This window comes from Rhamphochromis longiceps, linkage group LG2 (assembly GCF_057381845.1).
Source record: "Rhamphochromis longiceps isolate RC_006_pf linkage group LG2, R_longiceps_female_GT1.1, whole genome shotgun sequence".
Taxonomy (NCBI): Eukaryota; Metazoa; Chordata; class Actinopteri; order Cichliformes; family Cichlidae; genus Rhamphochromis; species Rhamphochromis longiceps.
In genome coordinates this window covers 21,030,757-21,049,833 of record NC_140558.1, presented here as the reverse complement: position 1 = coordinate 21,049,833, position 19,077 = coordinate 21,030,757, and the positions used below count along the sequence as shown (strand labels likewise).

At 44.4% G+C, this 19,077-nt stretch overlaps 1 protein-coding gene across 1 annotated transcript; it reads left to right on the top strand.

Annotated features, from left to right (window-relative positions):
• Positions 1–1,072: 1,072 nt before the first annotated feature.
• stard15 (StAR-related lipid transfer (START) domain containing 15) lies at positions 1,073–17,291 on the top strand. The gene is made up of 6 exons (XM_085418898.1): positions 1,073–1,334; positions 12,634–12,781; positions 14,679–14,782; positions 15,116–15,233; positions 15,460–15,512; positions 15,648–17,291. Exons 1-6 carry the CDS (start codon positions 1,188–1,190, stop codon positions 15,861–15,863), a joined length of 786 nt encoding a protein of 261 aa, XP_085275024.1. The 5' UTR covers positions 1,073–1,187; the 3' UTR covers positions 15,864–17,291.
• Positions 17,292–19,077: the final 1,786 nt, after the last annotated feature.

Below are 19,077 nucleotides of genomic sequence, written 5' to 3'. Positions count from 1 at the left end.
GCACTGTCAGCAGGGGGCACACTCACATCACATCACACTCACTTATCCAGGTAATCTGTTTCACTGACAGATCAGGCAGTACCTGAACATGACACTCTGACCTTCATCACACTTTACTCCTCCTCTTCCTCCTCCTCTCTGACCTTCATTACAGACTCAGTTACATGATGGAAAATAACACCTGATCTGACTCACACGCACACACTTTGCTCCGCCCACTGCTTCACCTGGAGAACAGGTATCAGTTATCGATGCCTTCAAGAGCCTCTGGAAATCAAACAGTCAGCATTAAAGGAAGCGCTCAGACATATTTCAGCCCTCTGTCTCTCCACCTTTCGGGAGATGCCTGCCTTTACTTCAGCGTGATGGAGCTGACTCCCAAAAATAAATACTGAAACCTCAGCAGCTCCATCAGGGGGTCAGGGCAAACAGTTTTATGTAGGAACTATTTTCTTTCAACCAAACTACACCGTCTCACTGTCTATCTGCTGTACCAGGTGACAGGCGGAAACGCTGACTTGTGTTTTTAATCTAAAGCTAATCTAGAGCTCAGATTAGAGAGATTCAGGTAGCTCTCTGCGGCCGGGGAAGCTCACATTTCCAAAGGAACGTGAAGGCAGCACGCTGCAGGGCCTCAAAGGTGATGCGCGAAGACAGATGACTCCCTCCGCTCTGATTCCTGCAGCTCCTCGCAGGCAGGAGGAGGAAGACACACAGACAATCACATCTTAGTTACCATTGAGATTTCACCCCGCCACACCCATCGGATGGCGGGGTGAAATCTCCAAATGTGTGTGTGTTTGTGTGTTTACCTCTTTTTGTTGGTTTATAGCTTCTCTGTGTCTTTGTGTCCGTGTAAAAGTCGTATTTGTGCATCTCCTGTTGGTGTTTCTGTCCTCCATCTCATTGGTGAACCTTCCACCTGGACTACTTCAACTGTGCCTTCACCTGTCCAGCAGGTGCTCAATAGGCCCCGCCCTCGCCGAGCCTTGTGGGTATTGTAGTGTTTGAGCAGCAGAGTGGGACCTCTTTCTCTCCGTCCTATCTGTGTGCTGGAGCAGATAAAAGCGGCATCATCAGCCGCTGCCGCTCACATCCCCCCGCCGGGACAGCAGCTACCTGTTAGTGGTGTGAGGGCGGCGCGCAGGCGCAGTGAGGTGCAAAGGTCGGTGGGCAGCTGATCGGAGATGCCGGTGCAAATCCCGGACGACTCGGACTTCTGTTCGTTCAGAGAGCAGTGCCTGAGCACGGAGGGCTGGACCAGCCGCTACAGCAAGGGAGGGGTGACGGTGTGGGGGCGCGAGGAGGACAGCAGCACCGTGCAGAAGCTCAAGGTGAGCCGCGTCACCGCTGACGCTTTTACTGCGAAAAGACCGCGCTCCTTCACAATAAAAGCAATACTCAAAGTAACTGAGTACATTTACTCCATTACTTCATCCCAGAGTTACTCTGGAAACATTATGGTGAAAGTTTCCTCTGAGAACTGCACGGGCTAGCGCAGACGGTCAGTTAGTCGGTGGGTTGGTTAGTCCGTTAGTCACTAACTACAGGGTTTGATCATGTGTCATCATCTCTTCAGAAAGTTTGATTGGTTGTTTTATTTTGGAGTTTGAGGTCACCATGGTGATTCACAAAGATTTGATGCTGAAGCTACTGGAGTAAATGAGGTACTTGGACTGTAAACACAGAAACACATCCATCAATCAATCGAATGATCGGTGAAATCTGATCACTGATCAATCGATTGATGACTTTTACTGATTTATCTTTAAGGTGGAAACAGGAAGTTGCTCAGTGTAAACACCTGAAAGTTCCTGGAAGTGGTGCAACCTGTGAATCTGTGTTACTTTGGTACAAACAGGTGAAATCTACACCTGTCACAGGGCGTCAGCCTCATTAAAGTGCCAGCTGTCAGAGGTCCAGGTGCATTGTGGGTAACAGAAGGGTTAACAGGCCTGCTTCATCAGAACTCCTGTTACGGTTCATGTGTGATGCTGCCCACCTGACAGGTGTCACCTGTACCTGGAGGCAGGTACCTCAGCAGCTCTGCAAACATTTAACCAGCTCTCCTCCCGAACCTGCTCAGCCAGTTTCAGCTTATTGACGACCAATCAGATCTTGGGAGCCACTGTTTGATGTGAGAACAGGGGCGGATCACAGTACTCTGGGTCCTGGACGCTGCAGTGGGCCCCCAGACTGCCTACATTCACTTTATGGAGTGTGTGCAGTTTTGTTTGGTGCTTTAAGACTTGAAACAAACTTGAGCGTTTGTTCATGTTTAAGTATTTTTACAGTTTCTAACAGGCTCTTTCGATCCTCGGAGTAAGCTTCATCTTTCAGCCTGTTAACCCACTCGCAGCCGCAAACTGGTGCTGAGGAAAGTCAGAGGTTCCTCAGCAAGAAGCTCCTTTGTAGGGTCTGTTTTTTTACAACATGAAGCTTCTCTGGGCAACTGTTGCTGTGATTTGGTGCTATATGAATAAAGGACGACTGAATCGGTTTTGAATCCAGATCCATGGTGTGCAGCTGGATCACTCTGATGGATGCAGTCACACCTGAAGGTTCATTTTCAAATACACAAAGAACATTTTCCATGAAGTTAAAGGCGAAAAGTGTGAAGGAGGTTAAAGCTTTGCTCAGTCACTTCTGTGAGGGTGGGTGGTACAGAACTCTGATGTTACAGCAACCCACTGAAGGTTTGAATCCCTACCTCAGGCTAGAGCAGCTAATGCAGCATGGGGACAGTGACGAGTGAAACCAAAGCTCTCGGCTTCAGTCAGAGCGACTCTAAATTTGAGGATTTCTGCAGAGGGAAAGTCGGATAGCTTGCTGGAGAAGGAGATTCTTCCTGAGAACAAGGGCAAACAGGTGAAAGAGGGCACCCCTGACGGGTGGGTCACTGGATATGATTTTGGTCCACTTGAGAAAAGTATTACCGAAACTGAATGTGGGTAACTCCTTGAACAGAGCTGACAGCAGCAAAGGGCCGTGCATCACACTGGAACCTGGGCCGGCCGCTCCCAGTCATGTGGCACTTGGTCACCTGCTACTCTTTACCTGTTGAGCAGTCCATCTTGTGATCTAATCTGAAATCACCCCCAGTTATACATACGCCAGCACCCAATGGGGACACTGATTATTTTGGGCTGTGCGCACTTATCAAGTTCTCCTTTGAAGTGTTATAACATACCCCCCAGAAGTCCTGAATGATCTCAATAACCTGAGCCGGTATTGTCCTGTGATTAAGTACTCTGCCACAATAGGTGTTAAAGGCTGCGTATATCACTTGGTCGGGCCATCTAGACTCGATCAAATTAATATCTGTAACAGTTAAGTGTATTTCTTGATCAAAAGCTTTTTAGATTTGCACCATATTGCATCTATTTATAACCTCTTTCATTGTTTCAGTTTCCTGAATCCGCCATCATTCCTTCCTGTAGTACTTACAGTCATCTCACTCCTCTTGTCCATCCCTACCATTGCACTGTGACTGGCTGTGGTTAAACAACACATGTGGCTGTACATTAGAACACAAAACATACAAAGGTTATTTAATAAAAAATGTTCTTGTAACTTAAAAATGAGAGTAAATCTGATGAATATGCATACAGTCTTGTTGTTTCGTGTTCAGCTGCTGGAAGTGTTGTAGCGAATCTGCAGGACACTTATGGATGGTGATAAATGAGCCAGGTGTTGTGCAGGTGGATGTGCACACCAGCATTTCCACACCTAAGGAAGAGAAGTGAAGTGAGCATTCAGCATTAAGGCTCACTCCAAATACCTTCATGTGAAGTTACCTGGTGACTCTAAGTTAGTTAAGTAGACCTACTAGTGAATGTGAGTGTGACCGTTGTCTTTCTCTCTGGGTTAGCCCTGTGATGAGCTGCCAGCCCATCCAGGTGTTTCCCACCTCTGTGATAGGCTCCAGCCTGGCCATGACCTGGATAAGAAGATTGGAAAGTTCTTGTTAATGGACCTCACTGAGCTGAAGACATTTTAAAGTTTGCTTGTGGTTAAAATGTGACACAGTCATTGGTCGTTGGCTGTAACTCCAGTTCTGAGTCTTGCCAGTTACCTGACCAGGTAATTGGTGTGTTTTGTTAGCGCTGCTGGTGTCTTGTTTACACCAAAGGTGTCCTCTGGCATCTGAGTCAAGACATCAGCAAGATGACACGCTTAGCTGGTATTTGGTGAATTCAAGGGACTTCTTTGGGTGATTCTCTCTCACGTCTTTTCTCTGGTGACCCAGGCCCAATTACAGAAAGTCTCTGAGCAGACGGGAGGAAGTGTGAGTGCGAGGAGGAGTGTCTCTGTTCTAAGTACACAGAGGTGATGGTGAGGTGATGATGATGATTCCTGTGTGTAAATAATTTATAAACTCTTTGGAAAGCAGCGAGGCATTTCTTCTTCTTCTGCCTCATGACTAATTCAGAGCTGCTGATGGAGCCAGCGACCAAACAGGTCACATGATCACCTGCTGATTTACCTAAGTCACAGCTTCCCGTCATGTGAAAACCACAAAACCGAGATTAAAAACATTGTCCTGCAGTCTGATTTGTCTTCCTAGCACACGTGGATTCAAACACGGACATGGTTACTGGTTAATGGTTCCATGTAAGCTTTCTGCATGGCCCAGTCAAAAACACGGGCTGCTTCCTCACGTCTGACCTGCAGAAGCCCATCTATGTGGGGGTTGGGGGGGGTGATACTCCTGTTATCACCAGCTGAAGGGCGCTGTGGTAATTCTGGGCACTGACAGAGCTGTTTTACCTGTTCAGCTGATTTCTGTCATCTTATGTGACTGGCTGTGGAGTCTCTGCCGTTTGCGAGTCACATCTCTTGCTGCTGAAGGCTGTAAAGAGTAAATGAAACTCTCCAGCACCATAAATGACCTCGCCCTGCTGATGAAAGCTGGAGATGATGGGTGGAGGGGGACGTGTGGATGACCTCAAGGGGGAGGGGACGTGTGCACGACCTCGGGGGGAACTTGTAGGTCTTTGTAATCGTGGTGTCTTTATTTTATCTGAAGTAAATGAACCTCTGCTCGTCGTCTCCAACGTGCTGTGAAGCAAGGCAGTGAGTAGAACTACAGACCCTGGCTCAGCTCCTGAGTGAGCTGAAAGGTTTCCTGCAGGAGAGACGGACTGAGTGACAGACACAATGCCTCGGCGCTCGGGACTTTATGAATGATTAACGGCGAGCGGAGTCTCGCTGATTGAGTTACACGGAGAGTTTACAGCGCTTGCCATCACCATATCAATGACCCCGGCTCCAGCACGATTACAGCAGTGGAAAAAAGTGACGTCCTACAGTAACAAACCATCTCACATGACCACTGTGAAACTCTGACAGGTGGAAATCTGGAGCTCAGATCTCTCCATGCCTACAGGGGGAAATTACAGTCTGGTGTTTCCTGGCTGAGAATATTTTACATGAACACTTTGGTTTGTCATCGTTCAGGCTGCGCTGCAACAACGATGCAAACAGTGACCAAAGCAGCAGAGCTGGAAATGGTACAGAGAAACTTCCTGTGGTCCACATGAACGGTCAGCTCCACGTTAATAATAACCTGCTCCACATAATCATTCACAGGGGGAGGCGGCAGTTGTCTGTCTGATTAATGTTCAGATGGTTCAGTTTGTTTCAGGCAGACAGAGGAGCTGATCTGGATTAGCTGGTGATCTCTTGTACAGTGGGGCAAAAAAGTATTTAGTCAGCCACCGATTGTGCAAGTTCCCCCACTTAAAATGATGACAGAGGTCAATAATTTGCACCAGAGGTACACTTCAACTGTGAGAGACAGAATGTGAAAAAAAAATCCATGAATCCACATGGTAGGATTTGTAAAGAATTTATTTGTAAATTAGGGTGGAAAATAAGTATTTGGTCACCTCAAACAAGGAAAATCTCTGGCTCTCACAGACCTGTAACGTCTTCTGTAAGAAGCTTTTCTGTCCCCCACTCGTTACCTGTATGAATGGCACCTGTTTGAACTCATCATCTGTATAAAAGAGACCTGTCCACAGCCTCAAACAGTCAGACTCCAAACTCCGCCATGGCCAAGACCAAAGAGCTTTCGAAGGACACCAGGAAAAGTATTGTAGACCTGCACCAGACTGGGAAGAGTGAATCTACAATAGGCAAGCAGCTTGGTGTGAAAAAATCAACTGTGGGAGCAATCATCAGAAAATGGAAGACATACAAGACCACTGATAATCTCGATCTGGGGCTCCACGCAAGATCTCATCCCGTGGGGTCAAAATGATCATGAGAACGGTGAGCAAAGATCCCAGAACCACACGGGGGGACCTGGTGAATGACCTGCAGAGAGCTGGGACCAAAGTAACAAAGGTCACCATCAGTAACACACTACAACGGCAGGGAATCAAATCCCGCAGTGCCAGACGTGTTCCGCTGCTGAAGCCAGTGCATGTCCAGGCCCGTCTGAAGTTTGCCAGAGAGCACATGGATGATACAGCAGAGGATTGGGAGAATGTCATGTGGTCAGATGAAACCAAAGTAGAACCTTTTGGTATAAACTCAACTCGTCGTGTTTGGAGGACGAAGAATACTGAGTTGCATCCCAAGAACACCATACCTACTGTGAAGCATGGGGGTGGAAACATCATGCTATGGGGCTGTTTTTCTGCCAAGGGGACAGGACGACTGATCCGTGTTAAGGACAGAATGAATGGGGCCATGTATCGTGAGATTTTGAGCCAAAACCTCCTTCCATCAGTGAGAACTTTGAAGATGAAACGAGGCTGGGTCTTCCAACATGACAATGATCCAAAACACACCGCCCGGGCAACAAAGGAGTGGCTCCGTAAGAAGCATTTGAAAGTCCTGGAGTGGCCTAGCCAGTCTCCAGACCTCAACCCCATAGAAAATCTGTGGCGGGAGTTGAAAGTCCGTGTTGCTCGGCGACAGCCCCAAAACATCACTGCTCTCGAGAAGATCTGCATGGAGGAATGGGCCAAAATACCAGCTACTGTGTGTGCAAACCTGGTAAAGACCTATAGTAAACGTTTGACCTCTGTTATTGCCAACAAAGGTTATGTTACAAAGTATTGAGTTGTATTTTTGTTATTGACCAAATACTTATTTTCCACCCTGATTTACGAATAAATTCTTTACAAATCCTACCATGTGGATTCGTGGATTTTATTTTTTTTTTTCACATTCTGTCTCTCACAGTTGAAGTGTACCTCTGGTGCAAATTACTGACCTCTGTCATCATTTTAGGTGGGGGAACTTGCACAATCGGTGGCTGACTAAATACTTTTTTGCCCCACTGTAGCTCTGTTTGCCTCACACGTGATGCAGAAACTCATCAGGTCCAACAAAACACCAGAACTGCAAATACGACCCTGATGGACTTAAAAACTCAATACAGCAGGTAACCTCATGGAGGAGAATGGAGACGACTGCAGTCTGGTTATTACAGAGAATCAGAGCCAATCACAGCCTTCAGATTATCAGGGATTATCCTCACTAACAGATGAAGTTTCTGTCCCTGTGCTAGGAATAAAGTCTTGGGCTGATAATATTGGTCGACTGTTAGATAAGAACACGTGATTAGTTTTTTTGGAGATTTTGTGGGAACGATGAAATCTTCTAACCTGAGCTGAGCTTTGTTAGAAACCTCGGTCTGAGTTGGTGAAGCTGCTGAAATAAGGAAGCTGAAGATGATCTTTTGTGTCATCACAGTAGAAATGGAGCAGATGTTAAATGTCTAACTATAAAAGAGCAGAGGACCTGAGATGGATCCTTGTGGAGCTCCCTTTAGGATGACTGATGTCCGAGTTTGAAGATGGTCTGAGCCTGAAAGAGTTCAAAGAGATAAAACCGGATGCTAAAGCACTGAAACCTGAGAACACCTGATAAGGTCAGAGCAGAGAAAGTGAAGCTGCTCAGGTTAGCTGCTGAGATGCCTCTGAGCAACACTTGATCAGGTGTCTCCTCTGCTAACAGGTCACTTTGGTTTATCCTGAAAAGACCCAACAGAAAACCACACGAGAGCTCTGAATGAGGCGGATTATTCTAAGATGTTGGCCTTACAGCACACAGCACTGTTGGGATTTGGCGCCATTTGAATAAAACTAAATGGAAGCCGCTGGTTCTTTTATTCAGAAAACACAGGAATCAAACTATTATCAGCCAGAACCAGAAAACTGTGACGTCACATAAACCGCAAAAGAAACTGAAGGGTTTCTCTTGCACCGCCCCAACACTGCAGTTGTGACACTGTGAAACTGAAATCATAAAATATAAAATCTTAGTTATTTAAATGTATCTGTCAAGTATTCCATGTGTGTGCGTGCGTGCGTGCGTGTGTGTGAGCACTTTTTAAGACAAGAATCTATTACAAAGTGTTTTTCAGGGATATTAAAAATAACAACATATTACACAAGATTATTATCCAAATGTGTGCCTGAATAGATGTTTTCAGCCACAGAGCCACTGGTGCACAGAGGGGGAGATGAACTGTTCCACAGTTTTGGAGCTGAGATTTAGACAGCATGATCCCCTCTAGTTTTCAAACAGCTCTGTGGAATTACCAGAAGACCACGATCTGTAGATCTAAGGATCTTATAAGGATGATATAAGTTGGGCTCTCTCCTTGTAAGGCAGTCAAAGTAAGAGTTTAAACTGGTATCCGAACCAAACTGGAAACCAGTGCAAAGATTTTAACAATGAAGTGAGAATTTCTGAGTGATTTAAAAGTGTTACTGCAGCATTTTCAACAGCTTGTAGGTAATTTATAGAAGTCTTTGACAGACGGGAGAAAGGAGCATCAAAATATTTTAAGCGGGAGGAGATGAAGGCATGAACAAGCCTCTCTAATTCATTTATGGAGACAGCAGTTCTGAGTTTAGTGATATTTCAAATTCAAATTCAAATTTTATTTGTCACACACACACAACCATACACAGTATGACATGGGTGTGAAATGCTTGTAGCTGTACAATGCCCGACCATTAAATGACAGAAGAAAAGTTTTACAATATTTACAGTTTACTACAAAATTTACAAATTAACTTAGGAATTTACAGTAAAGACTGTGCAAATAGCAGAAGAGATTATAAAGATTATAAATTCTAGGAATTATGGGATTATAGGAAATGTGTGGTGGTGCGTGTGGTGATGTGTGGGAGAGTCTAGTCCTACACCTGGTTCAGACCTCAACAGTGAGAAGAGTCCATTGTTGGGATGGGAGAGGTCCATCATAATCTTCCTAGCTTTGGACTTGCACTGCTTGGTGTAGATGGACAGCAGGTCAGGGAGCTCTGATTGATATTTCTTAAGTGGAAAAGCAAGAGTGGGTCACAGACTTCATGTGAGCATCAAAAGTCAAAGATCAAAAATCAAGATTTTGAGCAGCATCTTTCACCATCAATGAGAAAGAACCAGGATGTTGTCTAATTTGGGGCTTAATGAAACAGTTTCGTCTGCATTAAGCTGCAGAAAATCGTTTGCCAATTGTCTTAAGACAGTTTGTCAGACTACTAATTGGTAACTTTATTGTCCCCAATGGGAAACATGTCCACACATCAAACAACACAAACATTTAAAAAATTAAAGAACAGCCCAAGTTTTATCAGTAACAAAGTGCAATAGTGATGGCAACAACACTTATAGGTTAGCTTTAATAACCATCATATCAGCAGCAGGTATAAAAGACACTCTGTGGTCTCGTCACTGCAGGCACTTTATACCAACGACCTGAAGAGAGGATGTTCAGACCATCCTCTCAGACATGACAGATGTTTCCTTCCTCAGCACCTGTCCAGAAACTGGACCTGAGACCTCCCTGAAATCTTACTAACCAGGTTACCAAGTCTGGTTGGTCAAGGACAGATTACTGTAGCCAAGCAATGGTACTAAAAAAAACCCTCTTTTTTTTTTCTTTTTTTTTTTTAATAAATGGTCATTTCAAATGAAATGTTAAAAACTCTCAACCTCAGGAAAAAGTCCAATTATTGTTGGAACTTTTTTGTTGTAACAGCACAAGTTGATTCAAAGGACAGAGGCTTATCAAGAACACCCCCCCCAAATACAGAATATCCACCACCATCAATGGCTGCACCCTTTACTACTGTCAGGGCAAGATGGGGAGGCAGCCCATGGGAATACAGGGAGTGCAGAATTATTAGGCAAATGAGTATTTTGTCCACATCATCCTCTTCATGCATGTTGTCCTACTCCAAGCTGTATAGGCTCAAAAGCCTACTACCAATTAAGCATATTAGGTGATGTGCATCTCTGTAATGAGAAGGGGTGTGGTCTAATGACATCAACACCCTATATCAGGTGTGCATAATTATTAGGCAACGTCCTTTCCTTTGGCAAAATGGGTCAAAAGGACTTGACAGGCTCAGAAAAGTCACAAATAGTGAGATATCTTGCAGAGGGATGCAGCAGTCTCAAAATTGCAAAGCTTCTGAAGCGTGATCATCGAACAATCAAGCGTTTCATTCAAAATAGTCAACAGGGTCGCAAGAAGCGTGTGGAAAAACCAAGGCGCAAAATAACTGCCCATGAACTGAGAAAAGTCAAGCGTGCAGCTGCCAAGATGCCACTTGCCACCAGTTTGGCCATATTTCAGAGCTGCAACATCACTGGAGTGCCCAAAAGCACAAGGTGTGCAATACTCAGAGACATGGCCAAGGTAAGAAAGGCTGAAAGACGACCACCACTGAACAAGACACACAAGCTGAAACGTCAAGACTGGGCCAAGAAATATCTCAAGACTGGTTTTTCTAAGGTTTTATGGACTGATGAAATGAGAGTGAGTCTTGATGGGCCAGATGGATGGGCCCGTGGCTGGATTGGTAAAGGGCAGAGAGCTCCAGTCCGACTCAGACGCCAGCAAGGTGGAGGTGGAGTACTGGTTTGGGCTGGTATCATCAAAGATGAGCTTGTGGGGCCTTTTCGGGTTGAGGATGGAGTCAAGCTCAACTCCCAGTCCTACTGCCAGTTTCTGGAAGACACTGACACTGACACTGAACTAAACCTACATTAAACACAAGAATGCAAAACCTGAGAACAAAACCCTAAACCAGAATAAACTGAAACATAGAATATAATATTCAAAATAGGATAACTAAAGAATCAGAACATAGACCATTATACAGATAAATAAAACAGCAGTACCCCACAGCGTGGCTGGCAAGAAAGGGTATAAAAGAAGAAAAACTAATGACATGGCCTCCTTGTTCACCTGATCTGAACCCCATTGAGAACCTGTGGTCCATCATCAAATGTGAGATTTACAAGGAGGGAAAACAGTACACCTCTCTGAACAGTGTCTGGGAGGCTGCTGCACGCAATGTTGATGGTGAACAGATCAAAACACTGACAGAATCCATGGATGGCAGGCTTTTGAGTGTCCTTGCAAAGAAAGGTGGCTATATTGGTCGCTGATTTGTTTTTGAATGTCAGAAATGTATATTTGTGAATGTGGAGATGTTATATTGGTTTCACTGGTAAAAATAAATAATTGAAATGGGTATATATTTGTTTTTTGTTAAGTTGCCTAATAATTATGCACAGTAATAGTCACCTGCACACACAGATATCCCTCTAAAATAGCTAAAACTAAAAACTACTTCCAAAAACATTCAGCTTTGATATTAATGAGTTTTTTGGGTTCATTGAGAACATGGTTGTTGTTCAATAATAAAATTATTCCTCAAAAATACAACTTGCCTAACAATTCTGCACTCCCTGTACTCTTCACCATGGAGGAGGCTTACAATGCCTGTTAGCCTGTGTACTACGACAATCATTAGTGTATAAAATATATGGTAGCGGAGAGAGACAACATCCCTGTGGTGACCCAATAGAAGAATTCAGCTGATTAGAAAAACAGATGCTGACTCTCACACATGGAGACCTGTTAGTTAAAGAGTCTAAAATTTAACCCACAGGTTTAAAATCAAGTTTAAACAGTTTAAGAAGTTTATCAGCTAAAAGATCTGTGAGTCTCTGTGAATGCAATTAGACATGTATCCCTGAAGTCACATAAATGTGTGACATTCAAATGCAGTTCATTTACTCCTCAGACTGCACATTAGCCATGAATATTGGTGGCAAGGGAATAAGATTGTATTATATTTGCTTCCTCAATAGCTGAGCTAGACCTCCCTTCTTCATCATGAGCAGCGTGCTCCTGTGAGTATGGGATAATCCTGTGCTGGGAAGCACTGAAGGGTGTAAAGAATCTCCAAGACAGGCTGTTCCACTGAAGAAACTCAGTGTGGATGTAGCTCATGCAGCACTCCAATCAGCTCCTGTAGAACACAGCACACCTGCTGTTTCCTGGGTCATCACACCCTCCCCTTAAAGATAGCACTACCAGGGAAAACCTGGACACCAGGTGACTCAAATTCATGAACTTTTTTTCTTAGGAGTCATCACTGTGGGTTCCCTCTGAGTTCCCCGTCTTCCTCCTACAATCCCAACATATGTATGTTTCTAACATTTCATGCAGTTGCAGAGTTCAAGTAATAAAATCCCATGGCACATCTAAATGTCACAGTACACCATCATGGAAACTGGTGGTTAGAGTTGAGCGTGATTGGTCCTAACCTCTGCCTGACTCTCTCCCTCTCTCTTTCTGTGCTTCAGATGAGGATAGTCTGTAAGGACGTGACAGCAGAGACATTGTACGACGTCCTCCATGACACCAGCTACCGGAAGAAGTGGGACACCAACATGATCGATACGTATGACATCGGCAGGCTGACGGTCAATGCAGACGTGGGATATTACTCCTGTTAGTTCCTTTACTGAGCGGTGATGTAATACATGCCATAAAACACCTCAGCACAGCACCAGAATGGTGAGACAGGCAGAGGGAACAATAAGGTGAATGGTGGACAAAGACCTAAGGGAACAAGAGGAAGTAGCAATCGATGTTGTGGAAGTAGGGAGACCCAGTGATGTGGTTTAACATGACACTCAAATGACAGGTATAAAAGATACTCTAACCGGTTGGGCCTTTTCCGGGGGGACGGGGGGGATCTTGGGCCTCTGGGCCTGGGCTCGGCCCGCTATGGCGCAGCTGGCTCCCGGCAGAGCCTGTGGGCACATCACCCCAGCCCGCTGTGGCTACGCCGTGGCTGCTGATAAATAAATACATAAATAATAATAAAGATTTGATTCAATTTCAATTAAATTTTATTTATATAGCACCAAATCACAAGAACAGTCGCCTCAAGTTGCTTTATATTGTAAGGTAGACCCTACAGTAATACATACAGAGAAAAACCCAACAATCATATGACCCCTATGAGCAAGCACTTCCTGTTAAAACTCCCTTTTAACAGGAAGAAACCTCCGGCAGAACCAGGCTCAGGGAGGGGCGGGGCCATCTGCTGTGATTGGTTGGGGTGAGAGAAGGAAGACAGGATAAAGACATGTTGTGGAAGAGAGACAGAGGTTAATAACAGGTATGATTCAGCGCAGAGAGGACTGTTAACACATAGTGAGTGAAGAAGAAACGCAGTGCATCGTGGGACTCCCCCAGCAGCCTACACCTGTTGCAGCATAACTAAGGAAAGTTTGAAGCCTAATCTTAAAAGTAGAGACTGTGTCTGTCAGGCTTTTCAGGGAGTTTTTAGGACTTCCTGATAATAATGAATTACAGTCGTCCAGCCTGGAAGTAATAAATGCATGAACTAGTTTTTCAGCGTCACTCTGAGACAGGATATTTCTAACTTTAGAGATGTTGCACAAATGAGAGAAAGCAGTCTTACATATTTGTTTAATATGTGCATTGAAGGACATGTCCTGGTCAAAAATGACTCCAAGGTTGCTCACAGTGTTACTGGAGGCCAAGGTAATGCCATCCAGAGTAAGAATCTGGTTAGATACCATATTTCTAGGCTTTTCGGGGTCGAGTACAATAACCTCAGTTTGATCTGAATTAAGAAGCAGAAAGTTAGTGGCCATCCAGGTCTTTATGTCTTTAACCCCCTAGGACCTGGCGTCCACATATGTGGACATCACATTTTGGGTTGTCTAGACCGAAATACAAAATTTTGCTCTACATGGGCCTGATATCCACTTATGAGGACATACTGCCACTGTTCTATTGAAATTTTAAATGAATATCCTCATGTGGATCTCATTTTTGTGGTTGGGCCTTTTCCGGGCCAACCACCCCAAAAATCAGGTTTAAAAAAAAAAAAATCAGGCAATACTTTGTTTTTACATTCATCAGGTCCCAATATGCCCAAATATCAAAGAGAAATTAAAAATGCATGCTGTGGAAGAGTTTGGGTCTTAGGAGGTTAAGACATTCCTGCAGTTTAACTAATTGCCGTGTGTTATCTGGCTTCATGGACAGATAGAGCTCGGTATCATCTGCATAGCAGTGCTAGACCTCAGTGCAGCGTTCGATACTGTCGACCATAATATCCTATTAGAGCGATTAGAACATGCTGTAGGTATTACAGGTACTGCGCTGCAGTGGTTTGTATCATATCTATCTAATAGACTCAGGTCTAAAGGACCTGGGCGGCCTCTAACTTTCTGCTTCTTAATTCAGATCAAACTGAGGTTAGGTTGAGCCGGAGTCTGTGCTGGTCCAAAAGGGTTAGCTGGTTTTTAGTTGCCAAATATCTGATTCTGTCTGAACCTTTGTGGATGTGTTTGTGTTCTGTTTGAAGGGAAATGCCCGAGCCCGCTGAAAAACAGAGACTTTGTGACGATGAGATCTTGGCTTCCACTCGGCAACGACTACATGATCATCAACTACTCGGTCAAACACCCGGTCAGTATTTCACTGCTCTGACTGTGACTTGGTGGGTTTTATACTCATTTAGTGACATATGGAGCATAAAGACACAAAAACATTTTATTAGAAGAGCAGACTCCATAGGGGAGCTTTATCACTAGGACCCAGTCAGACCCCAGCAGATTCATGGTTGCACAATCAATCACAGACTTCAGATCAGTAGGTGAAAGTTTTAATTGTAAATACCACTCCAGAGAATAGAGCACAGTATCATCAGTATACAGATGCACACTGAGGTGTGATGTGTGAGGTTATATCTGCCAAGTGGACAGTGCAGTCAATCACTCACTGCTCCTTTGTCCACCTCAGAAATATCCTCCAAAGAAGGACTACGTCCGAGCCGTCTCTCTGCTCACGGGGTACCTGATCCAGTCCAACGGAGCCACCAGCTCCACCCTCTACTACCTGACTCAGGTGGACCCCAGAGGTGAGACCTGTGGCTAGTGGAAGAAGTACTAAATACAGTACCTCTTCTACTGGCCAAATACAGTGTGTGTGTGTGTGTGTGTGTGTGTGTGTGTGTGTGTGTGTGTGTGTGTGTGTGTGTGTGTGTGTGTTATGTACAAATGTTCTCTCTGTAAACTCGATCTGTGCTTCATGTTTAAACTGAACTGACTCAGCCTGACCCTCGGCACCATTGTCTCTGTCTGCAGGTTCTTTACCAAAGTGGGTGGTGAACAGGGTGTCCCAGTTTGTAGCTCCAAAGGTAAACGACCTCTATTCCCATCAGGCTGTGTCTCTGTCCCATCAGGCTGTGTCTCTGTCCCATCTGAACGTGTCCTGAACGTGTCTCTGACCCATCTGAATGTGTTTCTGTCCCATCTCATTTTGGTCATCTTAGGCTATGAGGAAGATCTACAAGGCTTCTGTAAAGTACCCGGAGTGGAAGAGGAAACACAACCCGGGCCTGAAGCCATGGATGTTCCCAGAGCAGAACACGCTGCCGTGCATCAGCGTGTCAGAGCTGACGGTGCAGCGAGCTGACTCTCTGGAGAACATCGATGAGAGCTGCTTGAGCGAGGAGAAGACGCAGCAGAGTGACGACGAGGAGCCGTAAAGATGGCGGACTCTGTCTGGTTTACTGTTTGTTGGTTTGTTTGATCAGGTAAACTCATGCTGGACACCTTTCTGAATGCAGCTGCGCTCGCTTTGCTGGATCTCACAAACCTTTTCACAACTTTCTGAAAACCTTCTGTCAGCTCACAGTAATCGGACGGAATCTGTTTCATGGCAGCTACAAACATGAGACCGCCCTCACAGCTGTTTCCAGGTGTTCCGCGATGGCCTCTGCTCACATTGAAGGTGGCTGGAGTTTCATCTAATCTTTCCTTGAATTGTATTTGTGTTGCAGTGAGACAAAGAGCGTGCAGCAGAAACTCGTCTGTGAATCTACTTCCTGCAGTCTGTTTAGAAGCTAATGACAATCAGTGTTAGCCTCCTAACAACATCCACTTCCTGGTCGGGTAGGGGTTTGGTTCAGGTGGGTGTGGATTTCTAAATATTTACCCCACTCATAGAGAGTTTCTAACCGAACAACTGTGCGATGTCTGTAAGAGTTGATCAGAAAGGTGAAAGCTCTGTTTTCATCATGTGGGTAAAAAAGTAACCAAACTATAACCACGGTTCTGAGAGGGTCGCTGTGTCCTGGTAGATGTTCAGAGTGTAAATAATAATAGTAATGATGTGTTGATTTTGTCAGGGCTCTGTGCTGAATATTTAAAGTCTGTAATCTGTGTGGGACAGAAGCCACATGAATCTTCTGCAGGTTCTCAGATTTGTTTTCCTGGATGTTTAACCTGAGCAATAAAACCACATTAAATCAGCTCTGCAGTGTGTGAGTCAGTGTCAAGTCAAGTCAAGTCAAGTTTATTTATAGAGCACATTTAAAAACAACCAAGGCTGACCAAAGTGCTGTACAGTAAATACAGATAAAATACAATAGAACACAATTTCGTAATAACACCTCGCTGATAAAAAAATAAAATAAAAATATATAAAACAAATAAATTAAACCTTTCTAAAAGCCAATGAAAAGAGGTGAGTTTTAAGAGCGGTTTTAAAAGTTTCTAGGCTTTTGGAGAGTCTGACGTGAGGAGGTAAACTGTTCCACAGTCTGGGTGCAGCCACAGCAAACGCCCTCTCTCCCTTTGTCTTTAATTTATACCTGGGAACATCTAAAAGCATCAGGTCGGCTGACCTCAAAGATCTCCTGGGGCGATAAGTACTAAGGAGTTCTGACAGGTAAGAAGGTGCAGTGCCATTTAAAACCTTAAAAGCCAGCAATAAGATTTTAAAATCAATCCTAAAGGCAACTGGGAGCCAGTGGAGAGAGCAGAGAACCGGAGTGATGTGGTCTCTTTTTTTTGAACCGGTCAACAGGCGAGCGGCAGCGTTCTGCACCAGTTGAAGGCGATGTAGACAGGAACGATCTAGGCCAGCATAGAGGGAATTGCAGTAGTCTAGCCGTGAAGTAAGATGTGTGATCACATGATCTACGTCAACAGATGATGAGCGAACATGTTTCAGCTCACTGCAAGTCCATCTTTACAAATTTCTATGTTCTTACAATGGCAGCTGATGGAAAAGTTGCAACCAGCCTCTTTTTTTTTTTTTTTTTTTTTTTTTTTCTAGTGTCGGGTCGCAGAGGCAGTTCCAGAAATCTCTGCTGATCCCGAGGCATTCCCACATAACATAAATTACCTCATCAGTTAGTTAGGTTTCTCCTCACAGAGGCCAGAAAACCTCTACAGGGCGTTGACCAGTGCACTCTGGGCACCCTTTCCTCGTATTGTAAAACACATGTAAAAAACCTCGGTGTCTACATTGATGGTTCTTTTAAATTGACTAAGCAGGTGAGTTCAGTCCTGTTTTTTTCAGTTAAGACAGCTAGCCAAGGTAAAGCCATACCTTCTGGCTAACGTCTTTGAGCGTGTTATTCACCTTTTTCTTACTTGCAGATTAGACTACTGCAATTCATTGTATTATGGTCTAGATCAGGCCACCATCCATCGTCTTCAGATGGTTCAAAATGCAGCTGGTCGCCTGCTAACTGGTACCAAACGGAGAGAGCATATAACCCCAGTTTTAGCTTCTTTACACTGGCTTCCTGTCTCCTACAGGATCCAATTTAAACTTCTACTTTTTGTTTTTAAGTCACTTAATGCCCGAGCCCCTCCTTACCTGTTTGAGCTCCTCTCTGCCTATGCTCCAGGAAAAACCACGAGGTCTAGCTCAAAACTAATGCTGTCCATCCCACGGACTAACCTCAAATCCTGTGGTGATAGATCCTTCTCTGTGGCAGGTTCCAGACTTTGGAATAGTCTCCCCTTAAATATCAGATCTGCACAAACACTTGAGCAATTTAAATCATTACTAAAGACACATTTCTATGCCCTGGCTTTTAACACACTATGACCCAAGCATTTTGGCCTTATTTGTATTAGTTTAGTTATTGTTTTAATTCTTTTACTGTCCTATTATTGTTTTTTTACTGTTATTATTGTATTATATTGTTGCTTTTTAATACCATTTTTATATTGTTAAGCACTTTGTGCAGCATCAGCTGTTTGAAATGTGCTATATAAATAAATTTGACTTTGACCTTGACCTTCATCCTGGCTCTCCTCAACATGACACCCTGAGCCACCAGCACACCTCTCACCTTTCTGCCTGATTCAAGCTTTCTTTGTCTCAGTGCTCTTTCAAATCATGCTATTGTTGGTTTTTGTTATCACAGCAACAATAATAATAATAATAATAATAATAATAATGGATTGCATTTATATAGTGCTTTTCGAGACCTTCAAAGTGCTTTACAATTCCACTATTCATTCACTCTCACATTCACACACTGGTGGAGGCAGCTACAGGTGTAGCCACAGCTGGGGCAGACTGACAGAAGCGAGGTTGCCATATCGCACCATCGGCCCCTCTGGCCAACACCAGTAGGCGGTAGGTGAAGTGTCTTGCCCAAGGACACAACGACTGTCCAAGCCGGGGCTCGAACCTGCAACCGGTGCCTACATCCTGGAATATACTATAAATGTAAAAAAAATAATCTGATCCCTGTGTTTATTCCATTAATTAAAGATGTGAGGACGAGGACAACAACAAGCTGCCTCTGTCTGTGTCAGACCTCATGTTTGGGTTTTTGTTAGTGAGTCTGCAGGAAGCTGAAAGTGTCCGCTTACCTCCGATCATCCAGAAAACCAAAGATTGTGTTCAGAGCAGGAAACACCAAGTCTGAACCTCACACTTCCCTTCGGTAATCT

Coding starts and splice junctions, on each gene's coding strand:
- stard15 (XM_085418898.1), top strand. CDS start 1,188: ATGCCGGTGCAAATCCCGGACGACTCGGACTTCTGTTCGTTCAGAGAG. Junction 14,783..15,115: donor ACTACTCGGTCAAACACCCG/GTCAGTATTTCA, acceptor TGTCCACCTCAG/AAATATCCTCCAAAGAAGGA. Junction 15,234..15,459: donor GACTCAGGTGGACCCCAGAG/GTGAGACCTGTG, acceptor CTCTGTCTGCAG/GTTCTTTACCAAAGTGGGTG.